At 33.8% G+C, this 14,003-nt stretch overlaps 1 protein-coding gene across 1 annotated transcript; it reads left to right on the top strand.

The window, feature by feature from the left end:
• Positions 1-878: 878 nt before the first annotated feature.
• LOC143908989 (FMRFamide receptor-like) lies at positions 879-2,867 on the top strand. Its single transcript, XM_077426857.1, has one exon. It carries the CDS (start codon positions 977-979, stop codon positions 2,327-2,329), a length of 1,353 nt encoding a protein of 450 aa, XP_077282983.1. The 5' UTR covers positions 879-976; the 3' UTR covers positions 2,330-2,867.
• The last annotated feature ends 11,136 nt before the right edge of the window (positions 2,868-14,003 follow it).

Genomic DNA, 14,003 nt, shown 5'->3' with positions numbered 1-14,003 from the left:
CTCGGTGATAGGCAGAAACTTAACGACCGAGCTATGCTGCTGGCTATAATTATCTGAATACTAATGATCTGATGTTCTTGATAAAAAGTTTGTTTACCACAGCTTACTGAACACGCATACGCAATCATTCCCACTCTGTATAGACTATCACTCCCGCGTGATCTCGGGAGAGAGTAGCATCTGTTTCGTTTTGGATTTTTTTGATTCCGCATATGTGAGACTGGATGCGGAAGCAAACACATCATAATATCTTAGCAGCCAACACTTATTTATTTAAGGCTACGTTAAGTTTCATAGGTCAAGTTAGAGTTGGTTTTATTTATATACAGTTAGGTTAAGTTAGGTTAGGCTAAGTTAAGGTTGGTAGTACGACGTGCACTATCACATGGTATATTATCGTACAAATTAAAAATTCACTAATATTGAGAAGTGAATTTGTAATTCTATTGTTATATCCGTACTCACTGCTTGAGTCAGTGAAATCATAATCTCACTTGTGAAATTATAATTATAATTACATTGAAAATTGAAGTCTCAAAACAATATTAAAAAAAAAATGTTTTGTTTGTTTCAGACGTTCTGCAAAATTCGTCAAGAAGACCATTAACTAAATCAACATTTGCACACTCGAACTATATCAATCATCTTTGAAGTTAATTTTATGTGATTAAAAGTGCGCCTGTGATTTTAATTAAAATTTATTTCTTTGAAAACTTGATAAAAAAAATTTACTTAGTACATAATTACTTCGTTTGATCTAAACGAGTTTATTTAAAACTCGGACGTAAAATAAATTCACGAGATAAATTAAATGGACGGCGTCCACGTTGAAACTGATCGTAGTATAAAATAAAAAAAAAATAATGCGATCGGAAAAATATACTAAGACGCCCGCCATGTTGGACCGCCATTTCAACGACGCCGCACAAAATGGCGGATAGCGTTCGCTAGACGGAAGACACACAACCGAGTCAAAATGGAGGCTACCACGCCTCCTGCTCCGATTCTCGAGGACACTCTCGTCCACCAGGCCCAAGCGTCCTTCTTCTCTGGAGACGACAACCTCACAGACTACCTGAACAGAACGACCTGCCTCCACGTGTACGACCCATCATCAACGGACGCCCTGTTCGAATTCATCACCAACGGGATCATGCTGAACGTCGTCGGACTCTTCGGCATCTTCGGAAACGTCATCTCCATGATCATCCTGTCGAGACCGCAGATGAGGAGCAGCATCAACTACCTACTGATCGGTCTGGCCAGGTGCGACACGGTCCTCATCATCACATCATCACTCCTATTCGGACTGCCCGGCATATACCCATACACGGGCTGCTTGTTCAACTACTACTACTTGATATACCCGCACATATCTCCGATCCTGTATCCCGTCGCGATGACGGCTCAAACAGTTTCCGTGTATTTGACTTTGACAGTGACTTTAGAGAGGTTCGTTGCGGTCTGTCATCCTCTGCGCGCCAGGTCCTTGTGCACCTACGGCAGGGCGAGGATCTACGTGATCGTCATCATCATATTTTCGCTGATCTACAACCTGCCTAGGTTCTGGGAAGTTTCATGTACCAGATACATCCATCACGAGTACAACATATCTGTGTATTGCGTGGAGGCTTCCTCTCTCAGGGAGCAAAGTTTGTACATTACTGTGTATATTCACTGGTTGTACTTAGTGTTCTTGTACTTTTTGCCCTTCACGTCTTTGGCTATATTGAATGCTTGTATCTACAAGCAGGTGAGAAGAGCCAATGCCGAGAGGCAGAGATTGAGCAGGCTGCAGAGAAGAGAGATAGGTTTGGCTACTATGCTACTGTGCGTTGTCGTGGTATTCTTCTTATGCAACATTCTAGCACTGGTTTCGAACATTCTAGAAGCTTCGTACGACATAATCCAAGAGCCACTGGTTAAGACTAGTAATCTACTCGTGACGATAAACAGCAGTGTCAATTTCATCATATACGTCATCTTCGGGGAGAAGTTCAAAAGACTGTTCTTGAGATTGTTCTGTTCGCATTCCATCCTAGCAGGAACTGGTAGGGAATCTCCTGACGGGGCGACTCATGATGATTCTCTGATTTCGAACGGAGAGAATAGACACTCTTTGAGACTTCAGAGGCAGAACACTTCCTGCAGTAGGAATGGAGGTACTGTGAAGTTCAACGGGAAGGACAGGAGATCTTTGAGACTTACCAGAGCACCTAGTCCAGGTCCTTGCGTATACTATCCAGGAAACACGCGTGTGACTTACGCTACTTCCTTGACCGTACCAAGTGAATGGGAAGGCAATGGGAACAAAACAACCGTATTCTAATCTACTACTAGAAACAAAGAGCTTCTCACATAATGACATTTATTTTGGAATCACTTCGCGAAATATTTTTATATGAAGAGAAAAGAATCGCTTTCGAAACATTTCTAGTCATTTGCTAGTTTTATTATATTTTTATCTCTTAATTCTTTAATGTTAATAAATCACTCGACCATACTATAATATATACCATTTATGATATGTAACATTAGTTAGGATAAATTGAGTTTAACTGCAACTATTCTGTACATACATACATATAATAAAACATATTTGAGGGGAAAAAATTAAAGAATTTACAAAGCGCTTACAATACAAATATGTAAATAATTATTAAAAAAAAATAACAATATTACAATCAAATGAAATACTCGTCTATGTATAGTTATATTTTATTCAAAAAATAAAAATCTACGAAAAATATTGTGTAATGTTTAAAAATTAATTATTATAATTAAATTCCATTATATGTAGTAAGAAGAATCCCCGTCGCATTGTCTGAAATAATTAGGTTATTTTATTTTTTGTTTTACACTACGTAAGTTGTAAAAAGGAAATTGTAAAAAAAAAAAAAAATTAAACCAAAGTATTCACGTTGATATGTGTATGATTGTTCATAAGATTTGTTTACTATATAAGTAAATCCATTCACATATCTTTGCACTTATGTATTATAAATACGACATGCAGAATGTTATCGAATCTAATTCATAGATCGAAATCGATTTTGAATCAACCAATTGAATTTATTTATTTTTTGAACCGTTAACATTCTGCATATACGAAAAGTAAAATAATTGCTCTCTATAACGTGTACATATTTACCTATACAATAAAATATGCTCAGTATTCAATTTTTTACACACATCTTGTATCATACATACATCTAATCGTACCTAAATAACTAACAAAATGTATATAAAATTGAATATATATATTTAAAATAAATGTAATATACGTATGAAAAATAAGTCTTTTATTTTAATTAGTACATTGTTATTGTAAATCAATCCGATTTTTTTTAAATATTGATTTATAGTGTCGATTAATCACCTCCATCTACTAGGTTTAGTGAAGGACAATTTGGACAGGAAAAAATGGGTCAAGTACCCAACGAAAAATGTCACAACTATATAAACACACATATCTAGCACTGAATACGTGTACACTATAGCCTAAGGACACGTCCTAGATAAAAAATGTCTATACATAATAAATTTAATAAAAATATTCAGAATTGCCAAATATTATATGAAATATTGGATAGAGCATAATAGCAATTTATATGAGAAAAATAATAATATGAACAACTTATATACAAAGATCAGACTTAAATTGAAATACAGAATGTTTCATAGAGATGTGTAAATCCTTAATAAATCAATCCTTATATAATCGGATTGTATTCTATTGGTCAGTAACTTTTAATAGCCTATATTGATGGTTGGTAAATTATAATTAGTAAGTTATACATACTTTTTTTTATTTAAAACCAGGAAGGCCTAAAAGGTAACCTCAATGCGTCTTCCTAGTTGGGATCCCAAATATTTGAATACATATTGGACAGATTTGTGTTTATAACTGTTATGGCCTATTTCCCCTTCCATTCACTGTAATGCTCTATAAGTTGCAATGCTCACGCACAGTCAGACAGACACGTGAAATCAGTCACTCGAGCCCACTCATACACACGGCAGTCGTCGGCACGCAAATTATGGAGCAAACCAGGAAAGTGTAATTTAAAGTAAAATAAATGTGAGACAAAGAAACGAGAGACGATTTTAATTTGAATATTCTGGGTCCCGAACAAATTACTCCTTCAATCTCGAACAGGGTTCTTCAATATCAAACACATATTATATATTCGAATATCGAAAAGTAGCTTTAAATTATTTATTTGTAGTTTTAAGAAGTTCAAGATATTATTAAAATTTTAAGAGAATCATTATCCGGAATATCAAATTTGTAGAAGTAAATGTGCTTTAGATTGAAAATAAAAGAAATTATTTCGTATAAAAAGTATTCGAATATTCGGATTTGGGATCCCTACTTCCTAGCTAGAAACATTGTAAATTTGATACAAGTATTATTAGTTATTATATAGTAAATATTAAACATAACAATTAACATCTACACAGACATCTATGGTCAAATTTGCAGCATTTTTTAAACAATTTAGAAAATAGATATCAATTAACAACCATAGGGACATATTATGGTCAATTTTGTAGATTTGCAGCATTTTATACAATTCAGCGAAATTCAAGATTGCTGAAAACTCGAGATTTTTTGAGAAAATGGGTATGGTTGCCAATTTGTTGGAACCTTTTCGTTGAAAATCAGATAAATTGACTAACTCTGATAGGAAACGACCGACCTGGAGTCACAAACCAAGCAGCAGCCAGTGGGACTCGAACCCGTGATCACTTTGTTCGAAAGCATATATGCTAGCCACTATTCCACGCTGCTGGTTGACACGTGAAAAATTGTAATCATTTAAATTTGTATTTTTGAAACATTCTGTTTATTGTGCATATTTTCAGAATGTATTATTTGTATATAGCTTAAATAAATTGGATTATTCAAAAAATATGTATTTATAGAGTTTCATATTTTACTGCGTAATATTTTGCTTGATTATTCTTGAGATGTGACAAAAGATAAATAATCAGATTGACTTTCAATGTACATATGTACATAATGTCAAAGATGAGAAAAATTAATGAGATTTCGCAATAACATACATATTTGCGTCAAGGGTATTAAAAGTAATTTATTATAATTTTATTTATAGGAATATCTCCATAAAATGAATAATTCCGAGAGCTTCTTGACTGTTAAAAACGCACAAGCAATCATCCGTTTATTTACAGACAAAAGCTCTCAAATGAACGAGCTTTTCATCAGAGCGGAAGCTTTTACACGCATAAATACCCCGACGGGGAAAGATCGACATGAGACATGCTTTTTTCATACTTGACAAATATTTTTGCAAAGTTAATGCAGACGAATTCAAATAAATGACTGTAAACTCCCACTTTGACCTTACGGGAAAGGTACGAGGCGCTCTCCAAGGCGCACACATACACATCATATTTTTACCATATTTATCGTTTTTCCATATTTTATACGACCTTTTGCTTTCTCGAGATATATTTATGGACTTTTCACTCGCATAAAGTGCGGAAGTTTATCGCAAGTACTCTCGAATATACATCGCAAACATGCGAATACGTAAACACGTACCTACACGTAAGCAGATTACGTTTCAAAGGCATTCCGCTCGTTACGAACCTTCAAAAGTGTTGAATCGTCAATAATTTACGTCGAATGCCAAACATGAAATACCATCATTCATCAATGATAGCCAAAACATAACCGGGTCAAATGTCGTTGATCAATTTTTTTCATATATGTCATATTGCTATGATAGGTTACCCCAATTCAATTTGTTTTGTTACAAGCTTTTTTTAGCTTCACTATATTAGTTCAAATATTCTTACCCGTCAAATAATTGTTATCTGATTTTGAACCACTTCCATTCTTCAGGTCGCTTTGATATCTTACCGACATTGATATCTTAGCTAACGTTGGAGTAAATCCATGTCTCCGAACTGACGCTCGAGGAGTTTTATCATCAACGAACTCATTAAAAATTGCATCGGAATCTTGTGTGAGATGGAAGCGATGATAGCTAGCTATCCAAACACGTCTTTCTACCGCCCCTTCATAGGTCACAGTTATAAAAGTTACTCTCATCTCATACAAATTTCGTATTATAAGCTTTTATCCTTTCGTAAATACGTTTTCAATTCACTAATTTTTACATAGATATATACCAGAAAAGCTTGACAGGAAGACCACAATGCGCCTTCCTGGACAATTAATTACAAAAAATACACCAATTTATCATTACATAAATCACTGTATCTCCAGAAGCCGAAGAACACGAAATAACAATTAATTACATAAATAATCCATTCATACATCTATGGATTTTAGATATGTATGTACATAATTTTTACAAATTTTACATACAATAAATACAGAAGATTTGTGACAACAGGAAAAATGATTTTTTGCCACTTTTGAGGAACCGTTTCAACAATGATGAGATAAAATTGGCAAACTCTGATAAGAAACGTTCGATTTGGAGTTACAAACACCCCCAAATCTAATAAAATAAAGTAATATGTTTGGTGATATTCGTGGCCCAACTATTGAAGTGCTTTGGCCAGATAGTGTTGGAGAGAGATGTTCTGGAACGACTACACTCCTCATTGGAAGACCATTGGAGGTTGCAATTCTCAGGAATATGTAAGGATATCAACAAGAATATATTTAGGATCAAGATTATTTGCTGGCAGGCAAGCCTACGTTGACATAAGCAGAGTGAAATTACTAAATGTACTGTGCATTGAATAATTAGACTGCTCTAAATTAAGTGACAAAACACAAAATGCTGAACCTTTGGTCCTTTTAAAGGCATAAAATAGAATAATTGTGGTTAAAAAAGATTATATTTCCTTTAAATCGTGTCCGTATATGATTTTAACGTAATATAATATGTACACCCCAAGCTTTTATATTTGGTCATATAAAGAAATTCTTCTAAGACTACTATACATTTTACATTTTTGTACTGTTATCTTATTTAACAAATTACATTTTTGTACTGCTATTATCTTATTTTTAATTAACATTAATAAAAAAGTTGTTTTTAAAAAGCATTAGATTTTTAAGGACTTGAATTCAAAAACCTTAGCCAATGCTGCTTTACATATATGTAGTAAGACGTGTAGAAATTTCCACACAGAAACACGACACATTAAAGGATTTATTACGTTTCTTCCGATAATTCTATTATATTCCCTTGCTAATCCCCTTGTCTCGTACGATGCCAAGCAGGATAACTTTCCCAGTTTCCTTATTTTCGTCCTGTTATTTAATTATTTTTTGTATACACCGAAGGCATATTGTTCCTCGTTAGAAAGATAATCACATCGGAACACTCTTCTTCAGTATTCTAATCAATATATGCACATATATTATGCATCAAAGTAAATTAAATTTTTATCAAATGCTATTACTAGTACATGTATACATATAAAATGTCAAAAACTATATACGAATATATGAATTCATCCATAAAACATTTTTACGCGGTAAATATAAAACCATTTGAAACTTTTTACCCACGCTAGTGATTGATGAGTTTGAAATTTGAATACGATGAAAATGTACCATCTTTTTATTTGACTAAAATGAAACAATAAAGTTTATGTTACATATTATATATGAGGAATTTAAAATTTTCCGGAAAATGTATATTTTTCATTAAAAGAATGCTGCATTTATAATTAATTGATGCAGGTACAACTTTTTGAGGTTTGTTTTATCACAACAGTGCTGCACGATACTCACATGTTGTTCTTAGGTTAGTTTGAAATTGTTCTTGCATCCTAAATGAAACTTTTTGAACGCTCCGTTTATATACATATATTATAAATTTCTTTGAAAACTCTTAAAGGCAATTTTCTAATGGAAAATGATTAAATTGATCACAGCGACACAACGTCCAATTTTCCGTTAAAAATGTCGGTAGGATGTGTTTCGTGGAAAAATAAAATATCAAAGAGGACGGTGCTCAATGTCGCTTTTGTAACGAATCCGCAATACTTACAAGGTAAAGGAAATCAAAAGAAAATCGATTTTCCGACACCGATCATTCTGAATGGTTTCGGTCGGTCTTCGCATCCAACAAGTCGCCACTAACACCGAAATCGCAGGCCTTGAAATATTTCACAAAGTGAATTTTCTCAATCAAATACGAATTTTCCCCTCCGGTAGACTTTCACAATAAACAATCTGGACTGAGTAGCCCTTCGGAAAACTACCTTGTGAAAAAACGACACTATTTCGTAGATTTCGCCGGTATGCATGTATGTATGAGTGTGAATACACTACAATAGATGTTCAATGCGTTCAACAACATGTTTTCACACTCAAAAAATTCGAAGAAGTCTATAAGGAATAGAAAAATCTATAATACAAAAAAAAGTAAAATGTCTTACATTAATATTAAATTTCATTTTGCTAACTTTTAAGTATATTTATATAGTGTAAACAGCCTACCATAGGTCCACCTAAAATTTGTCTGCAAATTATAGATAAATATATTTATTTATTACAATTACAATAATAATAACAATATGTCTTTTATCTTTATATAATAATAAGCAAATATGTCTTTCGTTAGGTTTTTAGATAGTACAAGATCATCTTTACAGATAATATATTGTATAAAAAAATAAAAAGTATTATGATTATAATATCCGTTCCATTATTTAATAAAATTTAAGTCTTTGACGACACCAAAAAAGATTAGGCGATCGGTGTTCATCAACCACTGATTGGCAGTCGGTGATCATCACTGCACGGAAAGTGACTTGACAGAAAGTCGAAAGATGGAAAAGATGGGCCCTCATACCCACCATACCCCCCCCCCTCCCAGTCGAGTGTGAGTGTGAAGAGTATATCCGAATATGTGTGCGTTAGAACGAGACAAAAACAATATTATTTACAATTCAACTCAGCGGTCCTACAAGTGAATGTACATATATTTAAAAATTCAGAATTGTTTTTCGTGTTTTGATTGAAAATACGAGTCGTTTATAGATAGACACGATATCGAAGAGATGTTAAACATTATAGTATCAGTAGGTACATACATATGTACAAATGCGCTTAAGAGTCCTGCACTCCTATGTTTGGTCGGTGTTGCTGTACGTACGGATGCGAAAAGTGGACGCTGTTAGTGGCATCCATGAACAGGATAGAGTCCTTTGAAATGTGTGGTGTTACCAGAGGATTCCAAAGATTTCGTGGAAGGAACATGTAAGAAACGAAACAGTCCTCCAGCTTCTTCATAAAAAGAGAGAGCTTCTTGACACGGTGAAGCGCCGTAAGAATACTTTGGCCACATTATTCACGGCCCCAAATATCGCCTTCTACAAACAATCATAGAAGGGAAAATATAAGGCAAACGGTGGTTTGGGAGAAAGAAGCTCTCTTGGCTCCGGAACGTCAGGTCATGGATGGGACTCGGTCTAGAAAAGTTATTTCGACTTGCCCATGATAGGGAAGAATATCTGATAAGAATGTCATACATATGTATATCACGCCAATCAGTAGATACATATATAGTTTTTCGGGAATCAACTCGCAGTTTGGGCCGTAGATTTTGACATATCGTACTGACAGATAGATACTCGCGTGTAATGTATGTTTATGTTTTTTGTTTTTTATTTACACTTTCGTTAAACGAGAATAACGGAAATCGAAAAATCTAATTACATACATATGTATGTTTATAAAATATTGCATATACTTTCCGAGACATATTATTATGTACATTACACTTGTAGAACCACTGAATTGAATTGTAAATAATATTGTGTTTGTCTCGTTCTAACGTAAACATATTCGGATATACTCTTCGCACATTACGTCGTCGTATGATATTACAGACAGGGGGGGGGTATGAAGGGGGATTCGTTGACTCCACCTATCTTTTCCATCTTTCGACTTTCCGTCAAGTCACTTTCCGTGCAGTGACCCAGACCCGTTGACAGCACAGATTGTCTGATCGCGCGTTCGCGCCAAAAAGGCCTCGCAGCATGAACAAGCTGTATACAAGTCAATAAAGTCTCGTGACCAGTAGCGGCAGGTAAACAATTACATTGGGAGTTCACTGTTTCCAAAAAATAAAACGAAATAACTGACCATTTCACACTCAAAGGCGATAGCCGATAGCTAAATACCTGAAAAACAATGAATCGAGAGATCGGTGGCCTTCGGAACCAATCGTAAAAACTCGTTAATTTAGAGTGCTTATCCACACAATCCTTTTTTGTATAGAAATATATCTATTTCACGTGTCGAGAACACTTGAGTGTTCTCTTTCTGTTTCATTGATTTTTATATAGAGAATTTTTCAATAGCAGCACAAAGAAAAACACACTCGAAATAAATCGTTGACGCACCAGGCTCGGCACGAACAATTGTATGTACTATTGTCCCACCATATGTTTCAGCAGTCTAGAATACGCACTTAATAACTACTTGAAAATACCAAATATTTTATTGTTTATTTTACTGCTGGTATATTAATATATTTTTTTACATACCTCCTTTATTTTTATCTCTTATCCGATCGTTTTCATACTTTGCCATATTGCTCATTTTGGTCATCAATATAAGTAAATGGAGCCTCCGCCATTACGATGGTGCAAATATATCGTGTAAGACGCGTTTGTAATTTGCCCGCCGACATTCTATTTGACGTTTACGGTTGACGTTTGTTTGTTAGTTTTAAACATAGATGGCGATAGTAAAAAAAATATTGGTGTTTTTATTCAAAATAATAATTTTATATACAAATTATAGAAGAGGTATGTTTTTAAAAAACTTTTTATAAATTTTAACTGGAGGGATTCACAGCACTAGAGCTCTTTAGAACGAGCCACGACTCATCCATCAACGATCCCTCTGCGCCGAGAGTACATACTTGCTATAAATATTAAACAGATTTGTTCCGTGCTTCATTCGGAGCTAGTTCGTTGACGGATCAACAATAAACTACCTCTAAAACAACGTACCACACGTCCACGATGCGGTATTTTAGTGTGACGAAAAGCCTTATCGGTAGGCAAAAATTTGGTAATCGTTGCAAATAACTACGCCATACAAACTTTTCAGCCGAGTTATCTGCAGACAAATTTCAACCTCTATGGTTACCTAAAATAAATAATCACACATGTGAGTGAGTTTGATGTAGTTAAATTTGGAATTATATTTCATATTCATCTTATATTAAAATATTCATATATGTATATGATACATATGTACATACATCATATTTCACTTGCAGATACGGGTTTTTGAATAAGTGATGATTTTTGTTTCGAAGGTTCATTATGTATTTATATCGAATTTATCCGCATAACGTGGGTCCACCAAGAGATTTTTGACAGTTTTCCTCACCCTGAGGGTTCCCAAGGACCCCACTTACAAATCTACACCGTTGGGTTTCCATCACCCTTACACGACCCATCTGTTGTCACACCGAAACGTTAATCTCATAAACAAAGCATCCCTACTTGAACCCAAGCTAAATATTAACCTGATTAATTTTTTTTAATACATAAATACATATATAGATTAAATTATTACTCCATTTAATTTTTATAAATTTTGTATTTAGTAGTGAACTAACATCACTTAAATTCCTAGTGATTTATATTATACATATGTAGATAGTATTTCTATAATATATCATACTATCGTTCTAATCAACAGCATAGCATATAATGCTTTCAAACAAAATGGTCACGAGTTCAACTCCCACCTGTTGCTGCTGGCCTTACATTGTATATGTGACTCCAAGTCGATCGTTTCCTATTAAAGTTTGCCAATTTATCTGATGTTCATTGAAAAAGTTCCAAAAAATTGGCAAAACGTCCCCATTTCTCGCAAATTTCGAATTTCAGCATATCTAATTTTATTGAATTGTATAAAATGCTGCAAATTTGTCTATACAATGCTGCAAATATATGTATCTGTGGACGTTAATTGATATTTTCATTTGCCTTGTATAATGCTTACAATACTTCTGTGCCATATTTGACCATATAAATATGTCGTGTTTAATGTAAAAAATATATGTTTGCATAACTGTAAAATAAATAAATTAAATGTTACTAATATTTTTGCACCAATAACGAATTAGATCACTCTGTGATGTATAATAAATATTACATGGGGTATAATAAATAAATAAAATAAAATACATCAATTAATGGCATACATAATTACATCTACAAATTTTTATTTATTCATTATTTTTCGTACATATAAAGGTTTGTTTGAGTATTTATTAATCGCTCAGGCAACGTTGGGTAAATCTATTAATCTCTTCAATATATTTTTTTATAATTTTTTGCTACTTTCAGCCACCTAAACAACGCCGTGTAATTCTTCTACACACTATCCGTTGAAATATCAACAGGCACAACACTTTTTTAAAGCAAAAATATAAACAAACATATATATATACTATCGACTAACACGTCCACCGATTAATCTCACCATTCCGGAACGGGAATAAATCACATTTTGGCGTCGGGCAATAAATACAGAATTCCGCGTTGCAAAATAATAACCGTGGAGAGAGTGAGCACCAAAAAAGGTCGTCTATAGGAAAACAATTATCTGACGTTGCGGAAAATGTTCCAAAATGCCGAATGGAAGCTCTCGTCAAAGCTCGATGCGGTCCAAAAGAGGCACTTCCGGTCGATTCAATGTCGAATTCGTTAAGGGAAAGGGCCGGGGGAGAATTGTGCTCCTCGAAACAGCGAAATTAATTTCCAGGGTGTATTTGGCATGGTGGAAGTTGGACTTATTCGCAAAAGCCTTCCGCGTAAGCCCGGCAACAATAAATTTTGACGACCATATTTGAATTAACGGCAACGCACAAAGCTCGTTGTAAATAATTCAGAAATGATTGCAGTAAAAATAGCCTTTCAATTTTTACAAATTCAATTCCTTTACATTATATAGAAAGTGTATTTAACACTTCATAATTAATTTTCACACAAAATGAATTGAATTGTTATATAAGTATAACCAGATCTATAAATCAATTTCGAGTAAACCCGGTGCTGCTAGCCAGACCTTGTATATATTTTTTTCATAAGGTTTTTACTAGTTTCCCCAAGACATTCCTTCCTAAACTCTTTTGATCGCTTTGCAACTTGCAAGTCATATCAAACTCACCAATTTTCTTTGATTCAAACTCACCAATTTGCAAGGTTTGGCCTTGGGTCGCCTTTATATCATTTAATCTTTACGCGACCCAAGGTTTTAAGTAATATATTTAATTACATTAATTTAAGCCGGGATCATAATTTTGATTGAAATCTTAATCATCATTGTATATCCTTTAGTAGCATATTATATAATATTTGGTTCATAAAAAGATTCCTCTGAGATTGTCATTTAAGCTGGGACTATTATTTCTATATTGTAGCACTTAATTTTAATATTTTAGAACTTTATACATATACAGGGCAAATGAAGCTAAGGGCAAAGTCTTAAAGGGTTGATAGCTCATATCATAAGGCACACATACCTCAGTACAAAATCTTATGGTTATTTTTGTAATTTCATTTTTAAAAATTTTAGTAGAAACGCCAAAATCTCACAGTTAATTGCTGATACTGCCCAAGTTGAAAGTGGTAAATAGAGGTAGGACCGGAAGCGTGCCGTCTATTGTTCGGTTGTTGTAAATTCTTTCTAAAAAAGGTTCGGCAAACCTTTAACAATGCATTTACAAAATTTGATATTTTGCGTTTCGTATTCGTTTATTTTATCGAGGTAAGCCAGTTAAGCCATCAATAGAATTTTTGTTATTAATCCACAAGAATAGTAGAAATATGATTTTTCTAAGTGGAATTTTATTTAATTCTCATATAAAGATAATTTAATATATTATCCCTATTAATTCAATTCAGATTCGTGTAAATACGAGTAAACACTAGTACGAGTTTTTTGCTCGAAATTTTACCGATTTAAAGTCCAGCACACTTCCAATTAACCCTTTTAAACGAAAACAAAA

This window comes from Arctopsyche grandis, chromosome 3 (assembly GCF_051622035.1).
Source record: "Arctopsyche grandis isolate Sample6627 chromosome 3, ASM5162203v2, whole genome shotgun sequence".
In the NCBI taxonomy this organism is placed as follows: Eukaryota; Metazoa; Arthropoda; class Insecta; order Trichoptera; family Hydropsychidae; genus Arctopsyche; species Arctopsyche grandis.
Note: the sequence above shows the minus strand (reverse complement) of the source record. Positions and strands in the feature narration are given on the sequence as shown.